The 17,538-nt window shown below is 43.1% G+C and overlaps 1 protein-coding gene across 12 annotated transcripts in view; it reads right to left on the reverse strand.

Annotated features, from left to right (window-relative positions):
- Positions 1-4,736: 4,736 nt before the first annotated feature.
- The window catches only part of ZNF532 (zinc finger protein 532), a 107,624-nt gene continuing 94,822 nt past the window's right edge, over positions 4,737-17,538 (reverse strand). For 10 of the 12 annotated variants that reach the window (XM_082417918.1, XM_082417913.1, XM_082417916.1 and 7 more), the window contains 3 exons: positions 10,550-10,662; positions 8,209-8,356; positions 4,737-6,795 (listed from right to left, as the gene is read on the reverse strand). In XM_082417918.1, coding sequence (XP_082274044.1) covers positions 6,301-6,795; positions 8,209-8,356; positions 10,550-10,662 — 756 coding nt within the window. In that variant the 3' untranslated portion in view covers positions 4,737-6,300. Of the gene's footprint in view, positions 6,796-8,208; positions 8,357-10,549; positions 10,663-13,980; positions 14,755-17,538 lie in introns of those variants that run through there. The other 2 variants (XM_082417914.1, XM_082417912.1) reach the window with 2 other exon arrangements.

Below are 17,538 nucleotides of genomic sequence, written 5' to 3' on the forward strand. Positions count from 1 at the left end.
CATGTCCTGTGATGGGAGGAGGAGGGGTTGGGGAGGGAAGGATTGGGAGTTTGGGATTAGCAGATGCAAACTAGTACACATAGGATGGATAAACAACAAGGTCGTACTTGTCCCTATAGCACAGGGAACTATACTCAATATCAATATCCTGTGATAAACCATAAAGGAAAATAATATGAAAAGAATGTATATATTTATAACTGAATCACTTTGCTCTATAGCAGAAATTAACACAACACTGTAAATCAACTATACTTCAATAAAATATTAAAATAAAATAAAATAATTGATATTGTCATGTTGCTTGGATGGTGTCTTATTAAGAGGGAAGGAAAAGCTTAAGCTTCAAAGTGTCCCACCATGATGGCACCCTTGGGTCCAAGATGGTCAGTGGTTCCCGGGAGGCAGACTGGTTCCCAACTGGCAGAGATTCCGAGGAATGTCTACATTCTTTTCTTCCAGATCTTGGTTCTTCCTTTTCCCTGACCAACAAAAGCAATGCTCTGTGTAATTCTCCATCTGCAATCACCATGACCATCGCCCCCGTGCCACCAGAATGGGTACATGTAAACTGTCCCTACTTTGTTGTATCACCTGCTCAAGAGTCAAAGCAGGAGCACCATTTTGACCAAGTATTGGTCAACCCATGGCTAAGGTTAGGCTGCTGGGGGTCAGGGAGAGTGACCTTCTGGTTTCGGGAGTAGAAGGCAAGAGCCATCTCTCAGAGGTTCATACAATGGTAGATTTCCAACCCCAGAAAGGGATCAGATACTGAACTGACAAAGTCAAGATAAATGTCCATCACCCCTACTTAAGAGATGTGTCTTCTACCCTTTCCAAGACAGGGTCGTTCCCTTTGACACATGCAACTCTGCTTTCTCCTGACTCATGTCAACTTCACACCATTCTCTCCAGTCAGTGGATCTCTGCCTTCTTTGTTCTTTTTCAAAAAATAGATGATGTTTCTTCTCCAGAAATAACCGATCCAATTAAACTTGACTCGACCTGAAGGTCAGTACAATTACTCTTAGGCTAAACCCACACTTTCTGGAACTGAGTTGGAGGTGTGATAGGGTGAACTCTAATTATAGAGTGCCTCTAGATAAAAATATCGTCTTGCAAAGGAGTGCGCTTAGAAACAGACTTGCCATGGTAGTGTAATTTACAATTATAACTGTAAGAAAAGCTCAAGGATAGCAGCTTATAATAAAAAGCAAAGCAAATTAAATAATCAGTTCCTTTAAATACTGTGAAACGGTATAAATAGTGTTGCTTTCTGAGTCAAAACTAACCTCATAAATTTAATTTGGAAACTAGCTAGGGAAGACTGACAGTAGCCAAGTCTCAAATTTGGCCTTACACCCAAAACATGTGGACCGAGACCAGACTGTTCAGAATCAGTGCTTTGGGAGTAATGGTGACTACAAAATTACAACTGGCTAGTCCAGAAGCTTCTAGCAGCAGGAAAAGAGGCTCTTTGCAGAGAAATAAGTTCACATTGTCATATCCCAAAGGTTTATGATTAACTCTGTAGGGATGTGAGGTTCCTCACTGCAAAAAGAAACTCAAACAAGAAGGTTCAAGGATCCATTTAAGCAAAGACTGCATTGTGCAAAAGCAGAAGCCAAGTTTTTAAGGAAACTAACTCCAGGTTCTTTATTTAGAAGATGTATGCTTAAAAGTAAGAGCTACAATCTGGGATCCTTACAGCATCTGATTTGCAGAGAGAGAGAGAGAGAGAGAAAGAGAGAGAGAGAGAGAGGGAGGGAGAGAGAGAGAGAGAGAGAGAGAAACTAAACGGCATAAATAGCATCCTGCATTTGGCACTCCCCTCTTTATTTTCAGACAATTCTCTGGGACAGATCAATGGTTCCTTTAAGTCATATTTTATTTATGAAGTTCTTTAAACACATTTCTTTTTTCCCCTTCCAAGTAGGCATCAAAAAAAAAAAAAAAAGAATAACAGTGCTCACGGCATGATGAATATATTATGAAATAATATATTAACCTCGGCCAAAGTTTTCAACAGGAAATTTCCATTGGTCAAAGATCCTGGGACGGAACTCACTAGCCCACCAACCCTGAAGAGAGGCACCCATCAGAGCTTTGGGGTGGAACAGTTGTTCTTTGGAATACTTACCGGAGTAGGAGTCAGGAATTTGCAGACAATGTGTTCGGGAGGAAGCAGTTGTCTATGCCAGGGATTCCAAGCCTGCGTTGTCCTTTTCTTCATGTTTTACCACCTTGATGGCATTCTTCTTTATGCATTACTGTTACTCAGTTATTGATAATAAAATCACCCAACCACACACATTCAAACAAAAACGAACCTTGAATGTATATCTAAAGTTCATCTTCCCCATAAACAGCTCTTAACTTTGACTTCTGTATTTCTATTTAAGTGATCTAAATGTTAGAAAAAAATCACCTAGGTTTGAACTTTCAGGTTTCTCTTCTTTCTCTGTATCCCACAGCACGAAATTTTCCTTGATGCTCCTTCTGAAATGCTACCTACAACTGCAGCCTCTTTCCAAGATTACTTCCCCCACCCTAAGCCGAGTCCTCAGGCCCATGTGGACCACTATGTTGGCACCATAGCTACTTCGATTTAAACTTTATTCCTGTGACGGTCATTTATGCTGTGCAAATATTTTCAGTCTTCTGCCTTCTGGGCACATGGTAGGATCGCACTTCTTGACCTCCTTGTGATTAGGTAGGACCATGTTACTGGTTTTGGTCAATGAAATGTGAAAAGTGACATCTGTCACTTCTGTGCCAGAACATTCAATTGCACTTCCCATCTGCCCCAATAAGCAGCAACTTTTGTTGAAGGTGGGGTAAGGGGATAAAGAGATTTGGAGCAATGTCTCCAATCTGAGCAAGAAATAAGTCTCAGGGGACTTCCCTGGCGATCCAGTGGTTAAGACTCTGCACTTCCACTGCAGGGGGCACAGGTTCAACCCCTGGTCAGGGAACTAAGATACTACATGCCGTAGGGTGCAGCCAAAAAAAAAGAAAAAGAAAAATAAGTCTTGTTATAAGTCGTTAAGATTCAGGGTTACAACCTCAGCATAACCTAACTTATGCTGATACACTCTCACCATCTTTTTTTTTTTTAAATAAATTTATTTATTTATTTTGGCTGTGTTGGGTCTTCGTTGCTGTGTGCAGGCTTCCTCTAGTTACAGTGAGCGGGGGTTACTCTTCATTGCGGAGCACGGGCTCTAGGTGCGCAGGCTTCAGCAGTTGTGCCTCGTGGGCTCTAGAGCGCAGGCTCAGTAGTTGTGACACACAGGCTTAGTTGCTCCACGGCATGTGGGATCTTCCCGGACCAGGGCTCAAACCCGTGTCCCCTGCATTGGCAGGCGGATTCTTAACCACTGTGCCACCAGGGAAATCCCTCCCACCATCCACCTTAAGCACCATCACCAATTAATCTGGTTGTCACTCCCCTGTCCAAATAACTCATCTCTATCAGAGTACAAACCCCCTAGATTGTCATTCAAGGCTTTTTACACCTTGGACCCAGCCTACTCTGTCAGCCTCACCTCCCCTTCCCCACCAACAGAGGAAATGGGATTCCTAAAAATTCATGGAACGTGCCCCAGTTTTCTACCTTTGGTCTATGTCCTGTTTCTCAAATGCCCACATTGACAACCACACCCAGTATCTTCAACTAATGAAAAATGGGTAGAATTCACAAGTCCTAATGTGGATTTTTTGCTCAGCATTCACCATGTTAACCCAAGTATTCATGTCTTTTCATTAACAGCCAAGAATTTTCCACACCGGCTCTCCCCAATTCCTTCTATTCCCCCTTCTGGAGCTCCTATTAAACTTGTTAGAGCTGCTTATTTTGTCCTTCCGGACTCCTATGCTCTTTCATATATTTCATCTCCTTATCTCTTTGCTGCATTCTAGGGAATTTCTTCACAATCCATCTTCCAGTTCATCAATTCTCTCTTCAGTTGAACCATCCAGGTTTCCTCCCAGGGCTACAGCATCGGGTGCTGTTTTTCTACTCTGGATTTTAGTCTCTTCATTTTGGACCTCTGGGCATATTTTAAAACTTTCCTGGATGCTCATCTAGGCATTTAATAAGATGCCAATTTCATATTACCAAGCACATCTGGGTATTTATGAGTAGACAGACTCCCAAGTTATCTTATAAAAGTCATAGTGTCACAAACAAAAATTTCTAATATTGTGTTTTGCACATACTTTTTATTTGTTGAATAAAGGAGTATTTGTGAATATGTACATAAACACACAGAGCGAGCACTAGATTTAGAGCAAGAATATCTGGGTTCTAAGACGCAAAGCCACTTACCAGCTCCGAGGGCTTAGGCCAAGAACTTAATGAGTTCAGCTTCCTCGACTGTAAAACTAGGCTATTAGACCCGTGCAGCCCACCGCACAGGTTTATTGCAAGGTTCAAATGCAGAAACATATGAAAAGTGCTATGAATACAACTTAAGAGCAATACAAGTATAAATACAACGAGTAACAGCAATTGAATTTCAAGTTGAGGCGTACTTAATCACACCCTCGGGTTATACCGACGTACTGATGGAGTCAATATGAAAGTGACAAAACAGCTGATTGCTAACGAGAATGAAAATGCCGCTCTTCTGAGCAGGGAGAATTCTGCAATATCCCGTAGGCCATCCCTGCAATGAATCACTCCCTAAACTTCATGAAGATGTCAGCCACCCACCATCAATAACTCTCTCACGGAAGCACAAGGGCCAAATGTCCCACGTTTATTTACATATGAAATGTGTTTAATACAGTTAGGATGGATACGGTTAGTGCATGACACCTGACAGCAGCAAGACCTTTTGAGGAACCAAACGTCGACTACAGTATATCATGCAAGTATATCTATATATACACAAAAGAATTTCTTCTCTTAAAAAAAAAAAAAGTACAAAACATGTTTAGGGATAAATACAAGATATAAAATGCAAAAGAAAACACAAAACACAAAACCAAAAAGTATAACTCTCCCAGAGAACTATAAACGTTTGGAAGGGACAGAAGAGTACCTCGGCTGCACTAAGAAAGCGCAACTACCGATGTTAAAGATACTTATTGAAATGGCTGAACTAAACCCATGTGGCTCAGTGCTGACTCGAACGGCCAACTGCGACACGCCGGCTGCTGCATCAATAAGGTGGAAGTTGTGCATCCCAAGTCTAAGTACCAGGACGTTTGGCAGTAGCACCCTGAACAGGAAACGCCAACTCTTTAGACAGCAAAGGGTTAAGTCAACTGTGATTTTTTTTTTTTTTTCCTGTCAAGAGCCAGAGAAATACTTGATATTTTTAGTTGTGTCTTTGCAAGAGTTAATAAATTACATGACAAAAGCGTGACTATATAAATCTATTGGTCTAACTACGTATTTGTAACTTTTACAGTAGTCCAGCCCTTTCGCTGCTGTATCTCCTTGTGCTCTTTAGAAGTCAGCCTTGCAAATCGGCCCAGAAAGCCACCGCTGCCCCCAGCCACCCCGCACCCCCGTTTTTTCCCTTTAGGATACCCCTTCTTCCCCATTCTGAGACAGAATTAATCCACGTTCCTTACTGGATTTGTGGCCCAAGTTTTCATCCCCTCACTGGGAAAGAAGCGACCTGCAAGGCTGCTTTCGACACAGTTTGGCCTGGAGAAGACGCCACACGCCGGGCCGCGGTCCTGGCGGGGCCGGCACTCCCTGGCGGAGCAGGCACGTTGAGGATAGTGCTAAGACACTTAAAAGTCCCTAGTGTTTTTGAGACCTACAATCACCTACGATTTATGTAGTGAATTCTAAAAATTAAAAACACTAAAAAAGGCATTATCGTAGCCTGTAATTAGTTAACCCATTCAAATCTGTGACATACAAAATGGTTTATTTGAATTCAGGAACTGCCCCTGTTACTAAGAACTCTGTTTTAAAGAAACAGTACAAAAAGAAAAACTCTAACCCAAATTAAAAAACAAAAACCAAAACAAAAAAACCAAGAATGAAACAAAAAAAAACCTTCAAAACATTTTCCACTAAATACTGATATAAACATGTAACAAAGAGTATAAAAAGTTATTCATTTAAATATATACAAACTCTTTTCAACTCAAATACTGTTTTAATACTTAATCGGGGAGGATATACAGGAGGAGGCGGAGAAGGGAGTGGAAGGAGGATATATTGCAACAGCCTAGACAGTACTGTTAACTCTATGATAACTGCCGACTTCTTGTAAGAAAACTGTCTCTTTGCTTCCAACGCGGACCGGGACTCTCCGCGGGAAGCGTGCGCGGCTATTTCTCGGCCGAGCTCACTCTTTTGGATTTGATGAAGGCCATGCCGTGGGTCCGCATGTGGGCGTTTAAGGCAGCTTCCGTCTCGAACGTCTTTGCACACACCTTGCACGTTCTGTCCGACACGGGGCCGTCGGCCGGCGCGTCCTCCGGGCCGGGCTTGTTCTCCTGCTGGCTCTCCTCGCCGGCCCCGTTCTGCTTGGCCGCCGGCTGCGGCTCCTTCAGTTTGTGGACGATGAAGAGGTGCCGGGACAGGGAGACGTGCGACGTGTAGCAGAGGCCGCACTCGCGGCACTGGTGGGACGAGCCGTCCGACTTGTGCTGCGGGATGTGCTCGTGGAACTGCAGCAGGTTCTCCGTGGTGAAGCCGCACACGGCGCACTTGTGCACCTTGAACACGTTGATCTTCAGCTTCTTCAGGGGCTGCGTGATGGCTCCTCGGGGAGGTCTGAACTCTAAAACGGGCTCTTCCAACTTCCGCTTGGGGCTGGGAACCTTGGAGAGAAAAACAGAGCGGGTGACGCACTGAAAACCGGTCTCTGGGCGGGTGACGGGCGGTCGGTGCTCGCGGGCTCCGGGGCTGCGGGGAAACGTGTCCCGGGAGGGGGGGTGCGGGCTCCTCACAGCTGCGCGGCCGCCAGCTGTAAGGAACATTCCAAGGGTCGTGCCTTCCAGCCCCCGACAGAGGTGGACTCAGCCCCGGGATGACCTGGCATCCTCCATCAGCCGGCTCCGTAGGACAGACAGGTCCCGGCCCTCGTGGGACGCAGGCGCCAATGGAGTGACAAAGAGCCACGAAGGAGCCAGCGTGCAGTGCGGCAAGGACGGCCTGAGTCAGGAGGCCACACGGGGAAAAGGGCCCAGGAGGCAGGCCAGGGGGGCCGGGGCAGGGTGACCGGTGAGTGCGCAGATGAGGCCAAGGAGAGGCAGGGGGCGGGCGGACTGAAAAGCACCTCGTGGAGGAGAAGATGTCCGCACTTGTGCTTTTCCCGAGACTCAGATGGAGCCACCTGAGCCTCACCGGGTCTCCTAAGCGCCCTTTCCTGCCCACTCACCTTCCTCCTACTGCTTCCCCTCTGGCCTCATCAAATGCCCTCCCTTCCAACTCTCTAAAACTCCAAGCCGAGGGGACACCCCTTCCTCCCAGCTCCGCGGCCGTCCTGCTTTTCCGCCTTGACCTAAAGCTGCTCCTGCACGTACATTCTTTAATTCCACCCCCGCCTCCCCATCACCTGAGGAAAAGGATTACAATTTAATGCGACACGAGTCTGACTTGTATTCTGATTTCAACGATTAACTCCTTGAAAGCACACACAGGCTTTTACCCAGGAACGTTCCAGACGCAGCACAGGGCCAAAGACAGCAGGTCTCCTAAGTGTCTGCTTTACGGCAACAGCACTTGCAACACACACACCGTGTACTCAGGTTAGTATACGTTCTGCTGTCTGCTTCAAGTTCACTACCTACTGATAAGGCACTATCTACGAATCTTATCTTAATCCTTTATCAGTACAAAGAGAAGCTAAATGGAATCAATTTTGATTAGGTACCTCTCACAACCAATACACTGCCAATGAAAAGGAGTCTAGATTCATACAATCCCCTGGCTAAGAGACAACTTCTGTGAGTCAACATAAAATTTTAAAAACTTTATATGTAAGTAGATCTATCCCTAAAGTTGTGTCTGGAAGGATACAGAAGAAACTTAATAAAGGTTACCTTTTAGGAGCAAGATGAAAGCTCAGAATCAGTGCAGAGAGAGCGTCCCTATTATTTTAAAGCTTCATGCACAGTCTGAATTTTTAAAACTATGTAACCATAGAATAATTTAAACGCAAAAAAAAAAAAAAAATGGAAAAAGCAAGTGAACACAACTTCACCGTAAAGAGAACACATGCAGTGTCTGACCTTGGTATCTTCTTTTATTTCTGTTTCCTCCTCATTGGTGGCTTCTGTCATTTCTTTCAAGTCAGGATCCTTAATTCCGTGCATGAGTTGGATATGTTTCTCCAGCATTAACCGTTTCGTGAAGGTACGCCTGGAGTCTGGGCAGTGCCTGTGAGGAAAAAGACAAGGAAATAACCTACTTGCTTTAAAGGGACTCACTGAGGCGCACGTTCACTGCTGAAAGCCCTCAGCCGGCCGACAGCCCGCTCCGAGGGGCCAGGGTCGTCCGCACGAGTACCACTGGTCCAAAGCGAAAGAGTAATTTTGCTATGAATCATAGTTTCCAAATGGTGGAAAAAAGAAAAACTCTTGCAGCTTTTGTTAAAAGTTTTCTATCAGTTTTTGTGTCCTTACAGGACCAGCCTAATTTGGGTCAGATGGAGTATTTATTTTCTGAGTTTGGTTAAAGTATTACTTAATTCGTTATTCAAGATGACTGTAATTTTAACATGGAGAACATTAAATTTCAAAAGTTTTCTTTCCAGTGACTCAGACTGTTCCCTCAGAATGTACGTCATGAGACACTTTAATAGGAAGGAAGTCCCTGCCTGACTCCTTCACGCTGGTGTTAACAATTCCTGTCCACTCTGCCGTAACACAGACAAGACAGACTGTCTCCCCATCAAATTCCTCATCAAAGCACAAATGCAATATGCATGGTTAGAACCGCAGCGCTCAAATACATGTGTTCAGTCAGTCGATTAAAATGTAGAAAACTGTGAACAGATATCCAAAACAGGTCAATTATTTAACTTGTCATTGCAGCTTGTGCAAAATTATGTTAATTATGATTCTTTCTTTAGAAGATATGAATTTATCATTTTCTTAATCAAACAGGCCAAAAACAGGTAAACGAAAGTTAATGACCATGGTGATTACAGATACTCTAAGCCAGACATCAAGAATACCACTGCAGCGAAGATGGATGGAAAGTTCCTCATGGCTTATGCAGAACTAAATTTGCTGTCTTCAGAGAGGCTTCTAAGAATTTTATAAAGATTGGCTCCAAACTCTGATGATTTCATGTTAGAGACCCTCTATGGGGCAGCAGTGGGAGCCAGCACCAACACCAAAGAACAAACGAAATTAGCTGGACAATCCTGGCATTTTACTGCCTTACAGGCACTTCACGAGGAAATGAACACACCTCTTAGAGGAATGACTGTGCCATCCACGCCAGCCTTCCTTTCCGTTTTCCAGCCCAGGGTTTCCTCCTAAATTCACTGATTCTTTCAATGCAGTCTCAACATACAGACTGTATTTACAGAATGTTCTCATCTCACCAAATCACTCCCAGCTTCAATTTCACGGAAGGAGGGTCCCTGTTTTCCTACCCAAGAAACTTTCCTTAACTAACCAAGACACAGCAAAGCCCTGGCGATCGGGCAGCCGACTGCCTCACGTTCCCTCAGCCACATGGTACACGGAGCCCTGCTTTCATCACGGCCGCGCACTGGCTATGTGGCTTCTGTGTCGTTTAGTCCTGTTTTATGGGAAGTGCCTTGAAGTAGGTAACCCTGTTGTATCACCTCACTTCAGGCATGTTCTGAGTGGATGAGAAAGCTTTCTCACTAATGGTAATATAACAATCTCTGACCTTCATATACAAAGAAGAATCTCATGGACTGTCCTCTCAGTGGGTTGGCCCACTCAGTTCCTTGAATTTGGTCTCTAACCAACAGTGTGTGCTGAGATGAGGGACGCACTGCAGCCAAGGGGCAAACGTCCAGCCCAGAATGACTCCATGACTCCCACCAGGGCCCGCCCTGAACCCTGAGTAGATCGACCAGCCCAGCCGGCTTACTAATGCTGCCGACTCACTGTGTGTGAGAGACCAAAGAGCATCTCATCCACCCGTGCACCTACCTGCCGCGAGCCCCTTCTCCAAAGTTCTCAGTCATAAAATGCCTAGCTCTGTATAATGGATAAGAACATTGGTGGGAATTCCCTGGCAGTACAGTGGTTAGGACTCTGTGCTTTCACTGCTGAGGGCCCGGGTTCAATCCCTGGTTGGGGAACTAAGATCCCACAAACTGTGTGGCCAAAAAAAAAGAACAAAGGTAACAGATAAGAACATACAAAGGGTGGGCAAGGGACTGCTCCTTTTTATTTTAATATTGTTAAGTGTTACAAACCAAGCAAGAATGGTCTGTCAAAACAAAATACAATTCCGAAAGGAAATCCATACACCATGGAGCAGAGAATGGGAAAATGGAAAGTTAATGGTGAAATGGGAAAAACCTTCGAGAAGTTCCAGGCTAATCCTTTCACTGTGCTTCCCACATTAGAAATCACGACTTACGAGCAGGTATAAACTTTCCTGATGCCTTTGTGCTTGATCCGGTTGTGACGGCACAGGCTGTGGGATGAGCTGAAAGACTTGTCACACTGGCGGCAGGGGTGCTTCTTCATTTGCTTTATTAGGAGAAAAGAGAAAGAAAGTCGCTTGAGAGAACAAAAACAGAAACACTTTACAAATTAAAAACTCTTTTGTAAGAGTCTAAGTATCACTACTGTTTAGCAATACAGTGACAAGACTAGAAGATTTTAAAGATGTAACAGAGGACTTCCCTGGTGGTGCAGTGGTTAGCCTCCCAATGCAGGGGACACGGGTTTGAGCCCTGGTCTGGGAGGATCCCACATGCCACGGAGCAACTAAGCCCGTGCGCCACAACTACTGAGCCTGCCTGCGCTCTAGAGCCCGCATGCCACAACTACTGAAGCCCACGCGCCTAGAGCCAGTGTTCCGCAATTAGAGAAGCCACTGCAATGAGAAGCCCGCGCACCGCAGTGAAGAGTGGCCCCTGCTCGACGCAACTAGAGAACAGCCCGCACGCAGCAATGAAGACCCAATGCAACCAAAAATCAATCAATCAATCAATCAATTTAAAAAAAAATGTAACAGAAAGGGTGGGCAGGGCTGGAGTATTCATGGAGGGGCTCATTTCTAGAGAACACATTTTATCTTAAGACTAAAAAACTATTTTTTTCCTTAAAAACACTTATGATTTTGATTCAACACAAACACCCAGATAGCTGAAAAGAAAACATTACACAAATTTTCTTTGCGTAAGAGATGTTATTTTTAAAAAGCAGATAACCTAGAAAAACAATTCTTCAGCAGATACCAAATAAAGCCAGTAGTTAATTTGTTATATCCAGAAAGAACAGGTTTCCTTCTCCAATATGCCATTTTAAATTACATCTCTGGCTAATTTTAAACATTTTAGCTTCTCCCACTAATAACTAATTATTCCTTAAATAAGGAAAGAGTTTTCCAAGAATGCTTTTTGTTTTAAATGATACCATTTGGTTATCTCAAGAACACAAGTTTGAAACCACTTTGGGGATATTGCCTGTTGGTATATGTAGAGAGAGAGTGTGTGTGTGTGTGTGTGTGTGTGTGTACGCGCACGCATGCGTGTGTGTGTGTGTGTGTGTGTGTCCTGGGGAGGGACACTGAGAAAGCAAGAGAGCACGATCAAGAGATATATAAAAATCAAAGTGAAAGTTTCCCACTTTGGCTAAGACATAATGTTAATTCAACAGATTCCCATGTGGAACCTTTGAGGTCAAATTAGTGGCTTAACATTTAAAACAAATTATTTGGGCATGATATGTACTGCAGTCTGGAAGTAATGTCATATCACAAGGAAATGAAATCAAGAAAGAACTGTTAGCCTCATGAATGAAACAAATTTGGCTCAGCCCTTGTAAAAAATAGGGATGAAGAAGGAATAAGTTCTCACGTGAAATTGTGTTACTATCTTTGGCAATAAGAAGAGATAAGCAAGCAACTGTGACCTAAGTGATAAAGAAATGATAAGTTTTTTTAAAAATTATTTTTACATTAATCACCTGACAAACGCATCCTTATTCAAGCTGGTAAGCAAGTCTATTCAAGCGGCTGAAAGGAGCCCCAGAGATGGCCTGGCACCTTTTCTCCACCACTCACGAACCATGTGATGGGGGAAAGTGTCCCAACGTCCATGAACACCCAATCCCCAAGCTGTCAAGTGGGGATCACAGCAGTGCTGTCCTCAGAGAGGGTGCTGGGGGGAAGGGGGCCGCTGAAGGGCTAGCACAGTGCTTGGGACACAGAGAAATCCTCAATACGTGTTATTTTATTAGTAATAATAAAGTTACATATCCAAGTTTCATTTTTTTTAAAGTGGAAAATACTATCTTTTAAATAAAGCAAATCAGTCCGGCGAACGTTGAAAAGGTCTTGAACCCAGACAAAGGCAAAGGAGGAAGTTCCTTCTCCAAGTTAAAGATGAAAGTCGTACCATTGCTTGTACTGTTTTCCTAAGCATATCCCCGGGATATACGCATATACATCATATATCCCAGACTGTAAGAATCATCTCTGGGGAAAAAAAGAGAGACAGAGAGAACAAAGCAAGTGACCAAATAGTGCCTGAGATATCCTGTCCCTTCTCCTTCACAAACATTTTCAATCACATTAAATAGGCCATCCCTAGTCTCTTTTATTAGCATATGTAGCCAGAGAATGAATAAGAGGTTTCTTTTACAATAAAACTTGAAGTCAAGAACAGTCAGTTATGAATAGTTCTACTATGTTTCAATAAAGGTTTTTAACATCTACAAATACCTAACTCCTGTTGAATTTTGTACATATAAGATGGACAATGTTAAGATCACTTGGGAGAGCTGAAACACAAGACATCTTTCTAAAAGCAAGACAGTTGTAGCAAATAATCATAAAGGAGGGAGACAATGGAAGTACACCTTTCTAAGCACAGAACAGGGCAGAGGCCTCAGAGACATGCAGACTGGGTTTTCTATTATGGTAAAGATTTTAATATTCTACTTCTTGTTACAGTATAGTTATATTAATATCAAATCAAAATTGTAAGAGAGGGGCTTCCCTGGTGGCGCAGTGGTTGAGAGTCTGCCTGCCGGTGCAGGGGACGCGGGTTCGAGCCCTGGTCTGGGAAGATCCCACATGCCGCGAAGCGGCTGGGCCCGTGAGCCACAATTACTGAGCCTGCGCGTCTGGAGCCTGTGCTCTGCAACAAGAGAGGCCGCGAAAGTGAGAGGCCCGCGCACTGCGATGAAGAGTGGTCCCCACTTGCCGCAATTAGAGAAAGCCCTGGCACAGAAACGAAGACCCAACACAGCCATAAATAAATAAATAAATATTAAAAAAAAAAAAAAGTAACATTCCCCATTATTTAAAAAAAAAAAAAAATTGTAAGAGAGAAATATCAATAAAGAAATCCTCAGAAGATAATAAAATAAATGAAGAGCAGCTTAGCTAAATCAATAATTACTATTTTCAAAGAGTTGACGATGTATGAGATACTCTTTTTCAACATCCTTATGAAAAAAAATGCAGAAATGAACTGTGCAATCCCAAAACAATGGGGCAAGGTTTCAAAATCACTGGTGACAAGAAAATTACAAGTTAAACTCCAGTTTCCAGATCAAACCTGTCATGTTCACAATACCTAACAAGATAAATGACTTTCTTCTTTGTTAAATTTTAAATACTAACTTGTTTAAAGGTGCTTTGCCTAATTTATCTTCATAACTTGTATCTTCAATATTATAATAGTTCATACTGCTACTTTATGACACAGGAAGCAATTTTTAATCAAACAAACATGGGAAAAAACAGTATTAAGAAAGTGTAGGACTTCCCTGGTGGCACAGTGGTTACGAATCCGCCCGCCGATACAGGGGACATGGGTTCCAGCCCTGGTCCGGGAAGATCCCACTGCCCGCGGAGCAACTAAGCCCGTGCGCCACAACTACTGAGCCTGCGCTCTAGAGCCCGCGAGCCACAACTACTGAAGCTCTCGCGCCTAGAGCTCGTGCTCCGCAACAAGAGGAGGCACTTCAATGAGAAGCCCGCGCACTGCAACAAAGACCCAACACAGCCAAACATAAATAAATAAATAATTAACTTTTAAAAAAAGGAAGAAAGAAAGTGTAAAAGTCTATCATCATTCTGTTTTCAAGACTTTTAACGTCCTTTACTTCTGCTGGCTCCAAGGCTGCATAAATTGATATTAACAGAACCAGGGCCTTAAGTGGACTTTTTATAGTTAACTAAAATCAGAAAAGAAATTTATGAATTATAAATTATTTTGTTTTTAAATAGAACTCTTTAAAGAAATAGTGAACTAATAAGCTGGCAGGGTCTGAAAATTTTGCTAAAACTTTAGAGTAAAATATCGAATACAACACTTGGGTACACCTCCTAAACTTTCTCCCTAATCTCCAATTTTTGACTCTTTTATCTTTGTGTCCTTTAGGAAAGAAAGCATTATTATTAACTGCTCTTACCAAACAAACTCCTTTGTTCTAAATGCCCCAGCCCTGGGCTCAGGTCTGAGCTCTGGGATTTAAAATACCTCTGAAAGCCATTCTTTTCAGATGGCACTTGGTGGATGTGGGCGCTCTCACGATCAGACATTTCCATGCTGATAACCAGTGCCTTCCTGTCTCTTGGCTTGAAGGCCTCTGTTTCAGGTGACTCTGAAGAAGTTAGAGGGAGAAAAGCCACAACTTCACACTCCCATCTGGCCAGACACCCACTCATCTCCATCTCTTCTGAGATCCCCTCCTCCACGAGGTATCTGCCTCACACCAACATGCACAGGGCCTCCTTGACGACCAGCACACGCCCAGGAACAGCCACAAGTTTAAGATTAAATGGGAGTGAAGTTATTCCCAAAGCACGCTGACACACATCCTTCAGCTCTATCATAGCGGTTTTTATGAAAAAGGAAAACCAAACCAACTGCATAATTTACGCCTACCACAGCAGCAATCCCTCAGAATTTAACTCCTAAAACCCTGGACCCTTCCTCTTGGGAATCTATTCTACAAATAAACCTGCACATGGTACAGTCAGTTCTGATGTAACACAACATACACAGAACACGTGCTCTAAATCACTGAACTATGCAGAATCAGGCAACAAAACCCACAAGACTTCCAGCAACAATGAAGTTCAGGGCATAACATTCAAAAACTGCCAATGACTCATTTAATAAAAACTAAAGTAGCATGGATTTACACATGTTAAACGGTTAAGAAACACATATTAGGTGCTGCAAAAAATGTGGCACTTTTCCTTGAAAAAGACCTTCAGTTTGCTTGTGGAAGTGAGTGCCTGGGGGCTTGCTTGAGTTTTTGTGAAGTGGTGTAAGGAGGGTTATCTGAAATTGGAGGTATGGGCCTGTGTGACTCAGCCCACGGGGAGATGAGGTCACTGGTGAAGGCAGAAGGTGTGTGCACAAGTGTGTCGGGTGTATTCCTTCACAACTCTGTTGCACGGTTTTCTGTGCTCACCTAGTGTTTCTCAGGGATGGAATCACACGAGCAAACTCAGAATTCACATTATGCTTCAACTGTTCCCTGATGTATCAACTACATTGGAACAAATCTGTGTTTTGAACACAGGCGTTACAGCAGAACTGACTGTACACACAAGGTTATTCACTGCAGCACTGTGTGTAAGGGGAAAAGATGGGAAAAAATGTGGGTCCATCCAAGGAGGAATGGTTAAATAAATGATATGCACTCAGAACAATATTCTTGTCATGCAGCTGTAGAAAAGAATGAAAGATCTCAAAGCACTGATATGAAAAGAACTGTAACATAAATTACATGGAGACGGAACCGGTGCAGAAAATTATATTAATAAGCTGTGTTCTGTGTTAGAAAGAGGTAAAAAAGAACACAGATGCAGATAGGATGATACTGGCATAGAGAAACTTCAAGGGTGGCAAGGGTAGAAATGAGGCTTTTAACTGCATTCCTTCATATCATTTGGATTTTTGAACCATGTGAATATAGCTCATATAAAAAAAAATTTCTTTTCTGTTGCCTCAAAAAGATCTTGGTCAGGTTCACTGAGGTATTAATTTACGAAATGTAAAATTCACTTTTTAATGAGTTTTGGGAAACGGATACAGTTAAGTAACTGCCACTACAATCAAGATATAGAACAACAGTTCAATCACCCCCCAAATTCCCACGTGCCCCTTTAGAGTCAACCCCTCCTTCCTACACCCAACTCTTGAAAACCACTGATCTGTTTTCCATCCTACAGTTTTGCTTTTTCCATTTGTCATGTACACGGGACCATGCAGTATAGTGTGTGTGGTTTTGGGAGCCTGGCACCTCTCACTCGGCATCACGCATCGGCAGCTCTATCGAGTGTTCCGTTGTACGGACAGACCCCTGTTTGTTTATCCATTTACCAGGTGAAGGACTTCTAGGTTGTTTCCAGTTTTTGAAAATTATTAAAGTATACAGTATAAACTGTAAACATTCATGGACAGGTTTTGGTGTCAACAAACGATCTTATTTCTCTTGGGTAAATATCTAGGAATGGGATTACTGGGTCCTATGGTAAATGACATAAGAAACTGTCAAAGTGTTCTCCAGATGGGCCGTACTCTGTTTTTCCACCAGCAATGGATAAGAGCTCCAATGCCTCTACAGCCTTCCCAGCATTTGATATTGCCATTTTATTTTATTTTATTATAGCCATCATCAAGGGTGGCTAGTGGTATTTCATTGTGGTTTAATTTGCAGTTCTCTAATGACTAATGGTATTAAGGTAAAAATTTTTCAGTTAACAGAGGAAATACCTATTTATGTGGTGTGCCTCTTCCTCCAAAGAAAAGCCCTGAACTCTGTTTTTGGTTTTCTATTTTTATTTCAGGAGGAATTTCACTCTCTTGTAAGGTCCTTGAAAACAGAAGCTGTGGATCATTCACCCTTATAGCCCTGGCATTCAGCACACAGAAAACGCTCAGTAAACATTCACTGTGTAAATGAATAAAAGAAAAAAATAACTGAATACACAATTATCTACTGGAAAAATATGAGCATGTTCTACAAAGTGATCACAGAATAACAAATTTACCATAAAGTCCTGGCCAGAGAGCAAGCACTGCTTGTTTCTGGAAGATGGGTGAGACGCGGGCATGTTTAAATCCTGATAAGAGCCTCTGAAACACAAAGACACTGAGGACACAGGTGGGGAGACAGGGAGGGACTCACACAGAAGGAAGAGCACATCTTCCTGTGTGACTGGAGGTAAGGCTCCGTCCGTAAACAGGTGCAATGTTTACACGGCCAGTGGTGGGCGGGTGAAGAAGGGACTGGGAAACTGAAGGAACTCCTGCCTGGCAGCTTCCAGATCAAAGTGAAGTAATATGATGCATCTAGATGCTGTAGCCTTCACTTTCTTTCTCTTATTGTTGCCAATTATAAAAATAACAAATGGTTATTGCAAAATAAAAG

The sequence above is a fragment of the Balaenoptera physalus genome (assembly GCF_965194825.1).
Source record: "Balaenoptera physalus genome assembly, chromosome: 12".
Lineage (NCBI taxonomy): Eukaryota > Metazoa > Chordata > Mammalia > Artiodactyla > Balaenopteridae > Balaenoptera > Balaenoptera physalus.